This window comes from Pseudochaenichthys georgianus, chromosome 1, assembly GCF_902827115.2.
Source record: "Pseudochaenichthys georgianus chromosome 1, fPseGeo1.2, whole genome shotgun sequence".
Classification (NCBI taxonomy): Eukaryota; Metazoa; Chordata; class Actinopteri; order Perciformes; family Channichthyidae; genus Pseudochaenichthys; species Pseudochaenichthys georgianus.
Window position 1 is genome coordinate 48,051,337 of NC_047503.1, and position 19,169 is coordinate 48,070,505.

The window sequence follows — 19,169 nt, forward strand, 5'->3', positions numbered from 1 at the left end:
GTATTTCACGTTCTACCATGTTTTTTAAAATAATGTTATAGTGAATTGAACTTCATTTGACAGTTATCTATGTTTATTATTCTGTAAAGGAAAACGTGTTTTGTGATTTTTAAATGTAATATGTTTTGGGTTTTTATTGGCAGAAATTCCTCAGTAACCACTCCAACAACATGTACTTTTTTTTAGATGTAGTAACTCATTAAATAGTACAGATAATCCTCATTTCCCTCAATATTATTATTCTTTCCCGTCCTTTGTCTGCCTTGTTGTAGAGCCTTCTCACTTCGGTTAAATGGATTCCTTGCGTCCCTCACTTGCGTCGTTTCCCTGCGACTAGTCCCTGCCACCAGGGAAGCATGGAGAGACGCAAGGAAACCAGGAGAAGCAGGGAAATGAGTTTTAAGAGCAATGGGACGTCCTTACAGTCTCAGCTCAGGGAACCAAACTCCCTGTTCCCTCGCGGAAGTCTTGTCATGTGACTCCAGTTCATATAAACAGATGTCACATGACTCGCGCTTCATTTCTCAACATGGCGGCCAGATGTCTGCATCTGGCTGCTCTCCTCTCCTTCTTCTCTGGAGCTTTACCTTTCCCTCTTGGACCAGAAACAGGAAAGGCTCCAACCTGCGGATATGAGGTTAGCCATGTTTCCTTTTGTGCTTGTTTTTTTAATTATTATTTTATATCTCTTACTTTTTAAGTTCCCTAAAGATGAGCACTTCCTGCAGCTTTCACTTCCACTCATCCGCATTCTTGGGTTAGGGGCTCAGGGTCTTCTGTTCCAAAAATCACCAATTTGAAATTAACCATACAAAAGTAATATTAGGCTCAGTTTTATTTTCATTAAATTGCATAACTTTCGTATTCAATATGAGCAGAGGTGTAAAGTAACTAAGTAGATGTACTCAAGTACTTGAATTGAGTACAATGTTGAAGTACTTACTTGAGTATTTCCATTTATACTACATGGTAGCCTACTTCTACTCCACTAGGGTTAGGGTATTAACCCTACAGTACTTATTCAATACATGTACTACATGCTACTTAATATCTTAATATCCAGTATATACATGTATTGAATATCTTTAGTTACTTTATAGAAATCATATTCCTTTATTGTACTTAACAATGTTTCTTATGTTCTTATTTCCCCATCACTGATGGCCGTTTGTTTGAAGAACTGATGAGGAAATATTTCTGCTCTAAATGTATTAATAGGATGTCTCTACTTACTGTGTGCCTTCCCTAACAATAGAGCAGTGCAGTAGATGTGTCCTCAGTGTGTGTGTGTGTGTGTGTGTGTGTGTGTGTGTGTGTGTGTGTGTGTGTGTGTGTGTGTGTGTGTGTGTGTGTGTGTGTGTGTGTGTGTATAGTCCTGTCATGCCACACAGCCGGACATGCTGAACGTGCACCTGGTCCCTCACACACACGATGACGTGGGCTGGCTGAAGACCGTGGACCAGTACTTCTACGGAGGTCAGTGACGCGCTGGTGGTGCTGGGATCAAAACGTAATGTAGAAACTGACACGAGACGTTTCCGAGTCTCACAGCAGGGGTGCACACACATTTAAAAAAACTACACTGTAGTATCTCACTATAAACGCACCCTAACCCTGGGACACCTGAACGACCCTGAGACTATCAAAGAGGTGTGTCGGTGGAAACACAGAGTCATGTGACGGGACTCTAAATGTCCTCGAGGTGCTGAAGGAATCATCTCCAACACGCCTCATCTGATCACCTGAGAGCTGCTATAAAGCACCTGTAAGAGGCTGAGGCTTTAAATGAGACGAGGTACGTGTGTGTGTGTGTGTGTGTGTGTGTGTGTGTGTGTGTGTGTGTGTGTGTGTGTGTGTGTGTGTGTGTGTGTGTGTGTGTGTGTGTGTGTGTGTGTGTGTGTGTGTGTGTGTGTGTGTGTGTGTGTGTGTGTGTGTGTGTGTGTGTGTGTGTGTGTGTGTGTGTGTGTGTGTGTGTGTGTGTGTGTGTGTGTGTGTGTGTGTGTGTGTGTGTGTGTGTGTGTGGTCATTTTACATACCTACGGACTTCGTTTAAATAAGTGACCTGTACATATCTGTAAATATGAATCACATAGTTGTGAACTTTCCAATCAGCTGCACACTGTGTGGTAGATTACTAATTGGATTGGGTATTTTTTAAAGAAAAAGTCAAACGTTATATATATTCCAGCTCCTTAAATGTGAATATGTTTTAGTGTGTCCTGGTTTCTCTACTCCTCTCGAGAGATGCTACTTGATATCTTTGAGTTGTGGACAAAACAACACGTTGAGGGAGGTTTGTATCTACCATCTAAAGTCTAAACAACTTATTGATTTATTAAAAAACAATGTTAGTTGCACCACAACTCAAATATTAGCAGCCCAGAAATGATTTTGTATTTAACGGTTAGATAAATTGTGTTTCTTCCCCTAAGAAAAGTCATATGTTGGGTTTCGCTCTTAATTGATATCTCAAACCCCCGACACAGCGACTAAATCTCTACGGCTAAATGTGTGATTCGTTCATTAAAAAAACATTTAATTATTTCACAATTAATGTCTGCAAATATGAATCACGTTGTTGCCAACTTTCCCATTACTAATTGGATTGGTTATTTGTTTTTTAAGTCTAATTTTATATACATTCCAGCTCCTTAAATGTAAATATTAAAGTGGACCTATGCTATTTTTAGCATAGCTCTCAGAGATATACAAATATATTAAAAACATGTCTATGAAGTGTTTTGCTCCAAATACCAAACTAGCCCATTCTAGCCATGCCTCAAATCCCTCTGTTTCACTTCCTGTTTCAAAAGTGCTGATTTGGGTATAAAGCTTTAAAAAGCAGGGGGCGGAGCTTATGCGGGACCCGGCAGCTACCGTCTAAACTAAATGCTGCCGTGATGAAACTCCATATCATGAATTATCAAGGATCTGAAACAGTCTGGAGCTCAAAGGCTTTCTCTCTTGCCGGTTATACCACAAGCTGAGTTCCTTTCTACTTCCTGCTTCTTCACACACATGCTCTCCAGCACAGGTTAGCTCTGAGTGTTAGCATGCTAATGTAAACACCGACCATATTACGTCCAAAACAGTCGGGCATTGTTTCTGATAGCAGCTTTCTGATTGGGCCGTGGGTCCACATTTCAGGTATGACGTCATATCGGACGCAAATCTGGATCAGCTCCGTTGTTCCCCGTTTTTAGAGATGTGGGTACGGAGGAAAAGAGAGGGTTTTATTTTCTGACGCTGCGTGAGTTCCCTGACACACCGGGGACACATGGTTATGTAGAGAAGACATCATAAACTGCATTTTGCATGATAGGTCCCCTTTAAGATGATAACATGTTCTGGTTTCTCCTCTAGAGAGATGTTACTCAATATCTTTGAGTTGTGGACAAATCAACACATTTAGGGAGGTGCTTTTTTTTCTTCCGTTGTTATTATTTCTTAAAAATGTCTGTTTTCCCTCCACCTATTCTGTGTGTGTGTGTTTAGACCGTAACGACATCCAGCATGCGGGGGTGCAGTACATCCTGGACTCGGTGGTGGACCAGCTGCTGAAGAACCCCGATCGGAGGTTCATCTACGTGGAAACGGCCTTTTTCTACCGCTGGTGGCGGCAGCAGAGCTCCAGCATGAAGCAGACCGTGAAGCAGCTGGTGGAGGAAGGTGAGAACAACATTTATACTGGCTTCATATTCACAATCCCTGCCCTGATGTAACACTCAGACTGTAGGCTGCTGCTCACGGAGAGATACGCTCCTTCCTTCCTGCAGTGGCCACACACACACACACACACACACACACACACACACACACACACACACACACACACACACACACACACACTAAAACACCCCTTGTTGTGAAATACAAATTATGTGAAATATGTTCAATATATATATACAAGCCACACACACTATTTATGTATTTGTGTTCAACATGTAAGAAGTAGAAAGTACAGGTATTTGAGTTCAACATGTAAGAAGTAGAAAGTACAGGTATTTGTGTTCAACATGTAAGAAGTAGAAAGTACAGGTATTTGAGTTCAACATGTAAGAAGTAGAAAGTACAGGTATTTGAGTTCAACATGTAAGAAGTAGAAAGTACAGGTATTTGAGTTCAACATGTAAGAAGTAGAAAGTACAGGTATTTGAGTTCAACATGTGAGAAGTAGAAAGTACATGTATTTGAGTTCAACATGAGAGAAGTAGAAAGTACAGGTATTTGAGTTCAACATGTAAGAAGTAGAAAGTACAGGTATTTGAGTTCAACATGTAAGAAGTAGAAAGTACAGGTATTTGAGTTCAACATGTAAGAAGTAGAAAGTACAGGTATTTGAGTTCAACATGTGAGAAGTAGAAAGTACATGTATTTGAGTTCAACATGTAAGAAGTAGAAAGTACAGGTATTTGTGTTCAACATGTGAGAAGTAGAAAGTACAGGTATTTGAGTTCAACATGTGAGAAGTAGAAAGTACAGGTATTTGAGTTCAACATGTAAGAAGTAGAAAGTACAGGTATTTGAGTTCAACATGTAAGAAGTAGAAAGTACAGGTATTTGAGTTCAACATGTGAGAAGTAGAAAGTACAGGTATTTGAGTTCAACATGTAAGAAGTAGAAAGTACAGGTATTTGAGTTCAACATGTGAGAAGTAGAAAGTACAGGTATTTGAGTTCAACATGTAAGAAGTAGAAAGTACAGGTATTTGAGTTCAACATGTAAGAAGTAGAAAGTACAGGTATTTGAGTTCAACATGTAAGAAGTAGAAAGTACAGGTATTTGAGTTCAACATGTAAGAAGTAGAAAGTACAGGTATTTGTGTTCAACATGTAAGAAGTAGAAAGTACAGGTATTTGTGTTCAAAATGTAAGAAGTCAAAGTAAAAAGTCATCAGAAAAATAAGTAGTGGAGTAAAGTACTGGTACCAGAAAGATGTACTTCAGTACAGTAACAAAGTATTTGTACTCCACTCCTTCCCTCCTCTGGATGGGCCTCTTTCCAGTAAACTAAATGAATAACTCACGAGCATGGCTTGAAACTGATGATTATATAGAACAGATTCTACTGTAAGAACAACATGTCCTCTGAGGGAGCTTCATATCCTCCTCCTTCAGGGCGCCTGGAGTTTGTGAACGGCGGCTGGTGTATGAGCGATGAAGCCACGACCCACTACAGCTCCGTCATCGACCAGATGACCTTGGGGCTTCGCTTCCTCAACGAAACCTTCGGTCTCTGCGGTCGCCCCCGGGTCGCCTGGCACATCGACCCCTTCGGACACGCCCGGGAACACGCCTCCATGTTCGCGCAGGTACATCTGAATGCTGCCATGAAATCTGAATACATGTTGAAAGGTATGATAGGTAGCATTTCAGCACTGCACACATGTTATAGTGTGTGTGTGTGTGTGTGTGTGTGTGTGTGTGTGTGTGTGTGTGTGTGTGTGTGTGTGTGTGTGTGTGTGTGTGTGTGTGTGTGTGTGTGTGTGTGTGTGTGTGTGTGTGTGTGTGTGTGTGTGTGTGTGTGTGTGTGTGTGTGTGTGTGTGTGTGGTGTGTGTGTGTGTGTGTGTGTGTGTGTGTGTGTGTGTGTGTGTGTGTGTGTGTGTGTGTGTGTGTGTGTGTGTGTTTCAGATGGGGTATGACGGCTTCTTCTTCGGGCGTCTGGACTACCAGGACAGATCTCAGAGGATGGCCACTAAGGACCAGGAGCTTCTGTGGAGGGCCTCCGAGAGCCTCACCCCCCCCATGGCCGACCTCTTCACCGGTAACACAACATTTCATATTTTTGAATTTGGGGTTTTGTGACTCAGTCTGTCAGTTAATCTCACCTTTCTCCCCTCTGTAGGGATCCTTCCCAACGGGTACAACCCCCCGGACGGCTTCTGCTGGGATCAGTCCTGTGACGATCCACCAATCAGAGACGACCCCGAGCTGGAGGACTACAACGTGGACGACGTGGTGAACCGCTTCGTCGCCATCGCCAAGAGTCAGGTCAGAAACAGACAGTTGTTTTAAACCATTACTGAGGTCATAAATCAGGTGAGAATGTTTCATAGACTTCCATACAATCTGACCACCTGCTGGCCATTAGAGGTACTGCAGCTTTAAGGCATTTCCGCATTACGGTACGTCCACACGGTTCCGTCGCGTTGAAGCTTGCCAGGTGGGCGTGTCTGGCACGCGACCAACAACCAATCACATTAATCTCCCGCCCCCGGACACACAAGCACGCGGTTTGATTGGCTAGCGCTTGTACTGGCATATGATTTGATTTATTACCCTTTTTTACATTATTATTTTTGAACAATTTTTTTCAAGCCTCAGTTTTATTGTGAATCATGTCATGTTGTACTAATAAATATATCTAATCTTTAAGTTCCTTTATAAAACTATTCCGTAGATTAGTCCCCTTGACGGTTTGATATCTTTGCTTTCCCTTTTCTCTGAAACGTTTTTCTTGTAAACACGCACATTGTAGTATACGTATAAACTAAACTCTTATTGTTAAACGCTTTGGATTAAAGTAAAAATTTTGCCGTTCTCCTCCCTCAGTCTATGGTGTATAAGACGAACCACATCATCATGACCATGGGCTCAGACTTCCAGTACGAGAACGCCAACCTGTGGTACAAGAACCTGGACAAGCTGATCCGCTACGTGAACGCTGAGCAGGCGGGCGGAGGGAAGGTCAACGTGCTTTACTCCACGCCGTCATGCTACCTGCAGGAGCTGCACCGAGCCAACAGCACCTGGTACTCTTTAAATCTGCTTTTTGGAGTCGAAATGGTGGATTTATAACTGGAGGAAATTCTTAAGAGAAACTGATAAATGATTCCAGTTTGTCTTTTGTTATATTTAGTCAATATACAAGTCACATCGATCCTTAATGCAGGAACAGAGCAGCTTCATCCTCAGAGAAGTTCTGCACCCCGAACACAGCTTACAGAAACACTATGTAGTAGAGAGAAAAGCCAACTAGTCCCACCCTTAAATTCTCTTAAGGTAGGGAGTAGGGACACACCGAGCTGACGCCAAAGAACTGACACCGACGGACCCGACTGTTGCGTCGCCTCGCGTCTCTGCGTCTCGGCCATGTGTCGCACTGGAACACACCGCAAAGACTTCAGCCGACGGCCAAGAAGCACGTACGCACTGTGCATGCGTGAGTTGCAATAACTCTCCTCACCAGCAGGCGGCGGTAGTGTGTATTCGTCATTCAAAAGAGGCAACAACCGGAAGACAGACTGCGTGATAACCGAGAGAAGAAGAACAGACTGCGTGATATAAACAAACAATAAATAGCGTGTGCGTTCTATTTTCCCTCTACAGCGAGAAGCTCACGGGGCTTTCCCGAACCTGAGTCGAGAGCTGGAGTTCAATTACATCTCAGATTTGCCTTCTTAATAGAGAGGCGAAGTCACGCCCATCTACTTCCGGTCCATGGGACCTTATTTCGGAAAAATGATGTATTGAAGTCAATGGAGAGAGAAAACGTATCTTTCGATCCCGTTTGAATTGTTCCATGAATTACACATATGATGTTTGTCAATCTTAACTAATTATTTCCACGTCAAAAAAGTCACAGTTTGTCGTAAAACTGTTGAAATATAAGACTATGAAAAATATGCAACTAGAAAGACTACAAATCCCAGAGTCTCGTAAGTCATGTCACAATTGTTTTCCTCCACTAAGAGATAGCTAAGATCAGCGCCATATAGATATAATCTATCTCTATGGCGCTGGCTAAGATAAGATAACTTTAACAAGATGCCTGTGTGCTTAGTACCAGGTTGTTATCATACCAGCAATGGGTCTTGCTCGTTCTTTCGCTTCCCGTCTGATGAAAGGACCAGGAGTGGCTGGATCAAGTTAGCTACCTAGCTAGTAGCTAGCACGTTAGTTAGCATTACAGCCTTGTCATTTGTATTAGCCTTAATATGAAGTAACATTAATTAACCCAAATGTTAAACAGTAAGAGTAGTAGTCATATTTCGTGAACCCTTTGAAGAGTACTGTCACCGGTGTGATCATTCTATAATACACAATTTAAGCCCGGGGGAGAAATGCTAACGCTAACGCTACATTAGCATCGGCGATCTTTTGTACTTCATGCTATCTGCACAAATGGTTGACATTAAACATTAAAAAGACCAGGCAGTTCAGAGAGAATCAAAGGCAGGCAGCTTTGCATGACATTCTTCTGGACGTGTTTCATTGTGGTGATAGTGAGGGTAGTCAATCCCTTTTTTTGGCAAGACAGTAGTGACGGCCATCTTGGTGACGTGTGTTGTTCTGCTAGCCCGGAGATGTAGTTCATTCAGCGTTTCACACAAACAAAATGTGTTACTTCACAGTTTTACGACACCTTTTTTTTTTTTTTCTTGCAAAATTATCTTTTAAATTGACAAACATCGTGTGTGTAATTCGTGGCACAATTCAAACGGGATCGAAAGATAATCTTTCTCTCTCCATTGACTTCAATACATAATTCTTTCTAAATAAGGTCCCATGGCGGTCCATCGGAAGAGGAGGGACTTCGCCACTCTATAGTTTCTTTGGGTCCTTCACTTCCGTTTCGCTTCTCATGCACTGATTCGCTAGCTGAACAGCCAATCAGAGTGACTTATTTGACCGACAGCCTTTGGCCGATTGCCTACCGATTCGACATCGGTAGGAAATCGGCCAAAAAGGCGTCGGAACGGCCGAAAAGACACGACGGTGCGGGACACACCAATCTGAGTAGGACGTGTCCACCTTTTACTTCCTTTACCATCCCGAAATGTAAATCCTTAACATATGACTCTGTTAAACACGTACAAGAAGACACAACAAATACAATTGAACAGAGTAAAAGGCAATCGGAGTACAATTGGAAGTGCAAGAATTGACACACAAAGTTAGATAAAGACAAAAGAAAAGACATGAGTGAGATGAGTGATGGAAAATACATGCATGACCAAACAGGAATTCTATAACACATAGGTTTGAGCAAGCTCTCTGATTGGTCAATAGGCGTGTTTGATTCCACGATCAAAGAACGATCAAATAGAACGCGCCTAATCACAAAGTATCCAGTGGCCTACACACGCCACTAGCCTACCGAAACTACTTCCATGAGCCTACATCGTGTGGTTTCCATAGCGACGTTTAGCGACACACAGCCGTTACACTGTTATACATTGTCTCTCGTTGGAAATCGGCCAGAGAAATCGGACATGAAAACGAGTCATTGCTTCGCAGCTACTGGGCTCCATCTCTAGACAACAGAAAGATGTGGAGCTTTTTGCCGGTCCGGGACACGCCAAGAAACGGCCACTGGAGGAAAGCTCTTCCTATAACGTAGTCCTACCCGTGAACACCACGGCACCACCTGCAAACAAGTCTGGCATGGAGTTCATGGAGAGCTGTTTCAAGAAGTGCACTTTGAATGGCAGCATGAACATCCACCTTCATTATGAACCCAAAATGTCATGGGAACTACTTTCTAGGAACTACTTTCTGACGGAGATTAACTCGCAAATTCGCCCACATTATGAAATTATTTTACGATATTGTTGATTACAATGATAGTTTGTGTTATAGAATCGCAATCATACACTTGAGGCCGTTCTTGAACGTCATTATTGGTACGACAGTACTGCGGCAGGATCGAGGCGCTTGCGCCGAGGTCCGTACGCCTGTACTGGATGGTTGCTTCAAGTCGGAGCCTCCACACAGAGGGAAGAATCATTCGACACGACACTAACCGTAATGACAGCTTAATTAACGGGTGATCTCCCGTTTTCCCCCCAGGGCTCTGAAGACGGATGATTTCTTCCCGTACGCTGACGCCGCTCACGATTTCTGGACCGGATACTTCACCAGCCGCCCGGCGCTGAAGCGATACGAGAGGATCAGCAACAGCAACCTGCAGGTAGAGAGGGCTTCGTTTGTATTGAAAGTAAAAAGCAATATTAACACATTCTCATTTTTAAAAGTTTCATTGAGACATCGTGCAAATGTCTCCGAATGGTGAAAGAGAAGCTTAGAAAGCACAACAATAACGACCTCAAAGTATTCGGAATAGAGCTTTACGATTACTTTGTGCATTTAATAGAAGTGTTCACGAGCAGCACGAGCAGGAGGGTCGTGGTGAGTCGGACCCTCTATGTTTTGCTCGCTGTGCAGAACATACATTTAACAATACATGGGATTACGGTATCTCCCGTTATAGCTCAGGATCCGGATCCAGTGGTGTCTTACATGTTGACGTACAGTACATTATAAGTGCGTGTCTTTGTGTGTTTCAGACATGTAACCAGCTGGAGGTGCTCGGGGGTCCGGACTCCAGGAAGGGCCCGTTTGGGGAGGGGGACAGCCAGACCCTGAGTGAGACCCTGTTTTATTACTTCTTACTGTGGGGGAAACTTAAGAGAGATAGCAGCAATACCGAAGCTCCTCCCCCTTAAGAGAGATAGCAGCAATATCCAAGCTCCTCCCCCTTAAGAGAGATAGCAGCAATACCGAAGCTCCTCCCCCTTAAGAGAGATAGCAGCAATACCCAAGCTCCTCCCCCTTAAGAGAGATAGCAGCAATACCCAAGCTCCTCCCCCTTAAGAGAGATAGCAGCAATATCCAAGCTCCTCCCCCTTAAGAGAGAAAGCAGCAATACCCAAGCTCCTCCCCCTTAAGAGAGATAGCAGCAATACCCAAGCTCCTCCCCCTTAAGAGAGATAGCAGCAATACCCAAGCTCCTCCCCCTTAAGAGAGATAGCAGCAATACCCAAGCTCCTCCCCCTTAAGAGAGATAGCAGCAATACCCAAGCTCCTCCCCCTTAATAGAGATAGCAGCAATATCCAAGCTCCTCCCCCTTAAGAGAGATAGCAGCAATACCCAAGCTCCTCCCCCTTAAGAGAGATAGCAGCAATACCCAAGCTCCTCCCCCTCAAGAGAGATAGCAGCAATATCCAAGCTCCTCCCCCTTAAGAGAGATAGCAGCAATACTGAAGCTCCTCCCCCTTAAGAGAGATAGCAGCAATACCGAAGCTGCCCCTCTTCAAGAGAGATAGCAGCAATACCCAAGCTCCTCCCCCTTAAGAGAGATAGGAGCAATACCCAAGCTCCTCCCCCTTAATAGAGATAGCAGCAATATCCAAGCTCCTCCCCCTTAAGAGAGATAGCAGCAATACCCAAGCTCCTCCCCCTTAAGAGAGATAGCAGCAATACCCAAGCTCCTCCCCCTCAAGAGAGATAGCAGCAATATCCAAGCTCCTCCCCCTTAAGAGAGATAGCAGCAATACCCAAGCTCCTCCCCCTTAAGAGAGATAGCAGCAATACCCAAGCTCCTCCCCCTCAAGAGAGATAGCAGCAATATCCAAGCTCCTCCCCCTTAAGAGAGATAGCAGCAATACTGAAGCTCCTCCCCCTTTAAGAGAGATAGCAGCAATACCGAAGCCTGCCCCTCTTCAAGAGAGATAGCAGCAATACCCAAGCTCCTCCCCCTTAAGAGAGATAGCAGCAATACCCAAGCTCCTCCCCCTTAAGAGAGATAGCAGCAATACCCAAGCTCCTCCCCCTTAAGAGAGATAGCAGCAATACCCAAGCTCCTCCCCCTTAAGAGAGATAGCAGCAATATCCAAGCTCCTCCCCCTTAAGAGAGATAGCAGCAATACCCAAGCTCCTCCCCCTTAAGAGAGATAGCAGCACAAATGTTGTTTACATCCCTGACTCACTTCCTGTCTGTGTTTCTCAGAGGAAGCGATGGCGGTGGCTCAGCATCACGACGCGGTGTCGGGCACGGAGAAGCAGCACGTCGCTAACGACTACGCTAGGAGGCTCGCTAACGGCTGGCAGCGCTGCCAGGTAAAGCTGCTTCATAACCCAGACCCTGTGTTATCCAATCAAAATGTATCTGTGTGTGTGGGCAGACCAACTGTTCAACTTCGTGTGGAACCTTTCAATGTGTCTCATGTGCAATGTCTTGTCTTTTATGCTGCTCTCTCTCTCTCTTTCTCTCTCTCTCTTTCTCTCTCTCTCTCTCTCTTTCTCTCTCTCTCCCTCTCTCTCTCTCTCTCTCTCAGGTTCTGGTCAGTAACAGTCTGGCTGCTCTCAGTGGATCGACTGCTGAGAGGATCTACTGCGACAACCTCAACATCAGTGTGTGTCCTCTCACTGAGGCCAGCAAGAAGGTGACACACACACACACACACACACAGACAGACAGACACACACACACACACACACACACACACAGACAGACAGACAGACAGACAGACAGACACGCACACACCCACACAGACAGACAGACACACACACACACACACACACACACACACCCACACACACAGACGGACAGACAGACAGACAGACGCACACACGCAGGCACGCACGCACGCACACACGCACACACAGAGCTTCAGCTGTTATCTTTGGGAAACCTCAATCAATCAATCAATGTTTATTTATAGCCCAATATCACAAATGTTACATTTGTCTCAGTGGACTTCACAGTTTGTACAGAATATCAGTATGACAATACGACACCCTCTGTCCTTAGACCCTCTGTCCTTAGACCCTCTGTCCTCAGACCCTCTGTCCTTAGACCCTCTGTCCTTAGACCCTCTGTCCTCAGACCCTCTGTCCTTAGACCCTCTGTCCTTAGACCCTCTGTCCTTAGACCCTCACATCGTACAAGGAAAAACTTCCGGAGAAAACCCACAGTTTAAAGGGAACATGGGAGAAACCTCAGGGAGAGCAGCAGAGGAGGATCCTCTCCAGGACGGACAGACGTGCCATAGATGCCGTGTGTAAATTGAAAAGATAATACATTTGCAACATAGGTAGTCCAGATGTTTGGAAATGCATGTGTGTATAATAGGAAGATAAATCCACGAGGATATCCATCCAGGACCGATGATCCAGGACCACAGCCACGACTCAAGATCCAGGGCTCGCGATCCAGGACACAGGACCGCAGGATCATCCATGACTCCGGATCCCAGCGTATATAGACACCAAAAAGAAAGACATTTGGGGAAGCTGAGTTAATGGGAACATGAGAGTACACAGGTACAGACAGAGAGAAGGAAGAAATAAGATGTCCCCCGACAAACTAAGCCTATATCAGCAAAACTAGGGGCTGAATCTAATCAGCCCTAACTATAAGCTTTATCAAAAAGGAAGGTCTTAAGCGCACTCTTAAAAACGGATAGGGTGTCTGCCGCCCGAACACAAACTGGAAGCTGATTCCACAAATGTGGAGCTTGATAAGAAAAGGCTCTGGCTCCCATTGTACTTTCAGAGACTCTAGGAACAACCAACAACCCTGCATTCTTGGAACGCAATGCCCTAGTAGGCCAGTAGGGTATAATGAGTTCTTTAAGGTAAGATGGAGCCTGCCCATTAAGGGCTTTGTAGGCGAGAAGAAGAATTTTAAATGCTATCCTGTGTTCAAGATATGCCTGATTTTTGCAATGTTACGTAGATGGAAGTAGGCGGTCCTTGAGATTGATTTTATGTGGGCGTTAAAGGATAAATCCTGATCAAATATAACACCAAGATTCCTTACAGTCTCACTGGAGGCCAAATTAATGCCATCCATCGTTAGTATATCTTTAGATAATTTGTTTCGTAGATTCTTCGGGCCAATACAATAACTTCAGTTTTGGTCGTGTTTAACATCAAAAAGTTTAAGGTCATCCACGTTTTTAAGTCCTTAAGGCAGTCTTGAATTTTATTTAGATGATTAATTTCATCAGGCTTGATTGATAAATATAGTTGAGTATCATCCGCATAACAATGAAAGTTTACAGAATGATTCCTTATAATATTGCCTAACGGAAGCATATATAATGTGAACAAAATAGGTCCGAGCACTGAGCCCTGTGGCACTCCATGGCTAACTTTGGTTTGCGTGGAAGATTCATCGTTAACACGTACAAACTGAGAGCGTTCAGATAGATAGGACCTGAACCAGCCTAAAGCAGTTCCCTGTATGCCAACTAAGTGCTCTAGTCTTTGCAATAGGATATCATGGTCGATAGTATCAAATGCAGCACTGAGATCGAGCAAAACAAGAATAGAGACAAGTCCCCAATGTCATTAGGATTTCGCTCCGCGTTGCATTGAAATGTTTATTTAAAACTACTTTACACCTTTTTCTGTGTTTATTTTCACAATGAGAACTTTTTCCAATTTCAGATGATTCATTATTTGATCTAATATTCGTTTCTCCTTGACAATAAGACGTGAACAGGAGCACACACACTCACTAACGGAGTCCACACACACACACACACACACACACACACACACACACACACACACACACACACACACACACACACACACACACACACACACACACACACACTCACTAACTAACGGAGTCCACACACACACACACACACACACACACACACACACACACACACACACACACACACACACACACACACACACACACACACTAACTAACGGAGTCCACACACACACACACACACACACACACACACACACACACACACACACACACACACACACACACACACACACACACACACACACACACAGATAGCATTCATTCCTTCCATCTTCCATGTTTGGATAAATGCTCACCTTGAATTTAAAATAATGATATAGATGTAAACTAAATATCTAAAACATATGATCAGATCAGAATGATTGTATTGATCCCACACACTGATTCTCTCTCTCTCAGTTCTCAGTGAATGTGTACAACCCTCTCGCTCGCCCCGTCTCTTACCCGGTCCGGCTGCCGGTTAACGGATCATCATATGAAGTGACGGACGCTCACGGAAAACCTGTGGACTGCCAGGTGTGTGTGTGTGTGTGTGTGTGTGTGTGTGTGTGTGTGTGTGTGTGTGTGTGTGTGTGTGTGTGTGTGTGTGTGTGTGTGTGTGTGTGTGTGTGTGTGTGTGTGTGTGTGTGTGTGTGTGTGTGTGTGTGTGTGTGTGTGTGTGTGTGTGTGTGTGTGTGTGTGTGTGTGTGTGTGTGTGTGTGTGTGTGTGTGTGTGTGTGTGTGTGTGTGTGTAGTGTGTGTGTGTGTGTGTGTGTGTGTGTGTGTGTGTGTGTGTGTGTGTGTGTGTGTAGTGTGTGTGTGTGTGTGTGTGTGTAGTGTGTGTGTGTGTGGAGACACACAGTTGAATATCTCCGATCTGAGCCAGAGAGGTTTATCTGTCTTATAAAGAAACCTCTTTGTCAGATGTGGAATAATAATGACTTGCATATTGAAGTATTCTCTAGCCCTTGTTTACATGTGTATATATATATATATATATATATATATATATATTTGTTTAACCTATTCACAATTTCAATCGGCATTACATATGAGGCTATAAGTGAAAATCAATGAAGACACATCTTCTGTAAGATTCTTAAATTGCAGTTTGATCATTTCTGAAATGTCTTTTCTGTAATTATTATTATTACTTTTAGTTCGACAGCATTTGATAAAATAATCCAGATCCTATATCATTCAGATTCATCTTTTCAGCGTAATGCTTCTGCTTCTCTTAAGAGTCTTAAGGGTCTCCTGTCACTTGTTCACCCTGATGAACCCCTCTGTGTGTCCAGGTGCTCCCGGTGTCCTCCTCCACCAAGGAGGTGAGGAGGAGTCGAGGCTACGCCCTCAGAGAGCTGCTCTTCCAGGCGGAGGCTCCTCCTCTGGGCTTCACCACCTACTCCGTGTCCCTGCTGAAAGACGGACCTCCACCCGCCTCCCCCTCCCCCAGGACCCCCACCTCCATCCAGAACAAGGTGTGGAGAGCTTTCAGCATGAGAAGGCACTTTTCTCTTTCAATAGTTGTTATTGTATTTTCAGGGGAGACGACACAAGAAACATTAGGGACATCACAACAAAACAACAACAACAACAACAAACCCACAAACAGCACCAGTAGCAAGCTAGTACTCACTCTGCCTTCTCGTACGGTGCAGTCCCGAACAACCGCATCCAGAGTTCCAGAGAAAGCACTTTGACATCCTCCTCTGAACACTGAGGGTGTTTCTCAATGTCGAGGATGCTTGGTAGCACATGTCTTCCGAGTCACTTGCTTCAGAAGCGAGGCAAGAATCCTTCCTAGCCTCGGAAAACGAAGAATGGTGGAACAGGCTAACGAGCCCCGCCTTAGATGGAGCACGATTTCCGCCAAAGATTTGGAAATTGGTCCGTGTGCAAAGCATTGTGGGGGATTTTAAGACCGCGGAGTCTACACATGTGCAGCCTCGAAATTTCCCGCTACGAAGTTCCCCGGCCTCGGTAGAATTCCAAGTATGCTGGACATTGGAACAGTCCTTCAGCGGGACTCGATGGCGTAGTATGCTTGAAATAGTGGCTCTGGAGCATCCTTCCTCGACACTGAGAAACACCCCGAGTGTGTTTTGAAACCGTTGTTCCGAAAAGTTCTGGCATTTCCTGTTTCTGCCAGAGAAAACCAAATCTGCCGCTGTATTCACGTGTGTGTGTGTGTGTGTGTGTGTGTGTGTGTGTGTCCGTGTTCTCCAGTTCCTACGAGTGACCTTTGACCCCGACACCGGCCTCCTGAGCGGCCTCAGCAACCTGGAGACCAAGCAGAGCATCGAACTGAGCCAGAACTTCTACTGGTGAGGATTCCTCTGAGAGAGCAGTGCAAACTGAAATTAATATTACATGTTGAAACTTGAGCTGAGAAACGTGTGTGTGTGTGTGTGTGTGTGTGTGTGTGTGTGTGTGTGTGTGTGTGTGTGTGTGTGTGTGTGTGTGTGTGTGTGTGTGTGTGTGTGTGTGTGTGTGTGTGTGTGTGTGTGTGTGTGTGTGTGTGTGTGTGTGTGTGTGTGTGTGTGTGTGTGTGTGTGTGTGTGTGTGTGTGTGTGTGTGTGTGTGTGTGTGTGTTCCAGGTACAATGCCAGTGATGGTAACAACGCCCACAGTATCCAGCCTTCAGGCGCCTACATCTTCAGACCCAACTCCTCGACCCCCTTCATCATCAGCCGCTCCGCCAAGACCGAGAGCATCCAGGTGGAGCAGCCCATCATATATATATGTATACATATACACATTATCAACTACAATGTTCGGGTTATTCTTTTTCTTTATGTATATTTAGAGTTTAATTGGAGGAGTGTTGTGCTTCAGGGGGTCGTGGTGCAGGAGGTGCGGCAGGTGTTCTCTCCCTGGGTCTCTCAGGCGGTCCGGCTGTACGCTGGCCGCAGAGAGCTGGAGCTGGAGTGGACCGTCGGCCCCGTGCCCGTCGGGTCAGTGGATCGCTTACAGGTACAGGTGTGTATACACGTCGTATCGGCTGCATTTTGAGGGTGTGTGTCTGTGTTCCTCAGCGACGACCTGGGGAAGGAGGTGATCACTCGCTTCGACACCGGCATCAAAACCTCTGAGTATTTCTACACGGACTCCAACGGCAGAGAGATGCTGCGGAGGAGGTGAGGCAGAGCGACAGAAGCCGGTAGGATGAGCTTTCCACCAAGACTGACATGTTATCTCTATATGTGTTTCGTCTGAAGGAAGGACTTCCGGCCCTCCTGGACCCTCCGGCAGTCGGAGCCCATCGCTGGGAACTATTTCCCCATCAACTCCCGCGCCTTCATCAAGGTAATAATACATTTACTTCATATCGCCGCCTTTCAAGGCTCTCAAGGTCGCCGTACAAACGCATAACAGACAAGATACACAATACCTAACACCAGCATAAGAGACATAAACAAGACGATGCAGTTTATAAATCAATCAAGTAACCAAATAAATAAAAACAGAGGATGTGTGATGGATAAGAATCAGGGTGGATATGCGAGTGTGAAGAGATGTGTTTTGAAAATGGGGAGAGAGTCAGTGTTGCAGGTGTCAGGTGGGAGGGGGGTGCAGAGCGGCTGAAGGCTCTAGACCCCATGGTGGTTAAACGGAGGGGGGTGCAGAGCGGCTGAAGGCTCTAGACCCCATGGTGGTTAAACGGAGGGGGGGTGCAGAGCGGCTGAGGGCTCTAGACCCCATGGTGGTTAAACGGAGGGGGGGGTGCAGAGCGGCTGAGGGCTCTAGACCCCATGGTGGTTAAACGGAGGGGGGGTGCAGAGCGGCTGAGGGCTCTAGACCCCATGGTGGTTTAAACGGAGGGGGGGTGCAGAGCGGCTGAAGGCTCTAGACCCCATGGTGGTTAAACGGAGGGGGGGTGCAGAGCGGCTGAAGGCTCTAGACCCCATGGTGGTTAAACGGAGGGGGGGTGCAGAGCGGCTGAAGGCTCTAGACCCCATGGTGGTTAAACGGAGGGGGGGTGCAGAGCGGCTGAGGGAAGCAGGAGGTCGGAGTGTGCAGAGGAGTGAGGGTATGGATGGCCTTAAAGGCGACACGGGATTTGACAGGGAGCCCGTTGCTGAGCAACAGCAGAGATGTGGTCAATGGAGGGCGTTCTGGTGGTGAAGGTGTGTGTCCTTCAGAGGAACTATAGCAGCTTTGATAAGGGTCCGCTTGGTTAACAAAAACGATGAGAATATGTGCAGCGTAAATGGCTTTAATCAAACGAGAGGCACCGTCTTGCTTGAAGGCAGGTGAGCATGGAGAAACCAGCTCGAGTGCCGAAACAAATCTGCCCCTTCCTCACAGAGCCCCTCCCCCACAGAGCCCCTCCCCCACAGAGCCCCTCCCCCACATAGCCCCTCCCCCACAGAGCCCCTCCTCCAACACACACGAACGCGCACATGACCAATGAGGGCACGAGATGAGTGTGTGCCCCGATGGAAGGCTGACAGGCAGGTAGGCCGTCCAGTCACTTTAGCCGGCTCAGATGATTGGTCGAGCTTTTTACAGCGCCACGGCTTCCATAGATGACATTTTTTTAATATATTTATTGTCAAAGCATTTCAGATATTCATTGCTATCTGGAAGTTAAGAGCATTCCATGGAATATAACAAGTGTTTCTGAAGTGAACGACCTACCCCACCTTTAATGACCTGACTTTGACTATTATCATGAAATGAAGTTTTAAAAATATACCAAAATGTCTTTATTTACCTCCAACCCAGCTTCATCACACACACACACACACACACACACACACACACACACACACACACACACACACACACACACACACACACACACACACACACACACACACACACACACACACACACACACACACACACACACACCACACACACACACACACACACACACACACA

At 45.4% G+C, this 19,169-nt stretch overlaps 2 protein-coding genes across 2 annotated transcripts in view; one reads left to right on the top strand and one right to left on the bottom strand.

Annotated features, from left to right (window-relative positions):
- The first annotated feature begins 526 nt into the window (after nt 1-526).
- Nucleotides 527-17,917, top strand: man2b1 (mannosidase, alpha, class 2B, member 1). The gene is made up of 19 exons (XM_034092114.2): nt 527-637; nt 1,374-1,476; nt 3,496-3,669; nt 5,118-5,311; nt 5,632-5,764; nt 5,846-5,991; nt 6,553-6,752; nt 9,793-9,913; nt 10,290-10,368; nt 11,733-11,842; nt 12,061-12,168; nt 14,700-14,816; nt 15,578-15,760; nt 16,509-16,606; nt 16,880-17,000; nt 17,118-17,236; nt 17,318-17,419; nt 17,501-17,588; nt 17,819-17,917. The coding sequence occupies exons 1-19, from the start codon at nt 530-532 to the stop codon at nt 17,915-17,917; spliced, it is 2,403 nt and encodes an 800-aa protein (XP_033948005.2). The 5' UTR covers nt 527-529.
- A 313-nt stretch (nt 17,918-18,230) lies between these two features.
- LOC117453311 (arf-GAP with dual PH domain-containing protein 1-like) overlaps nt 18,231-19,169 on the bottom strand; it is a 24,261-nt gene continuing 23,322 nt past the window's right edge. Inside the window, exon 7 of the mRNA XM_071204187.1 lies at nt 18,231-18,323. Within this exon, the coding sequence (XP_071060288.1) occupies nt 18,231-18,323 (93 nt within the window). The remainder of the gene's footprint in view (nt 18,324-19,169) is intronic.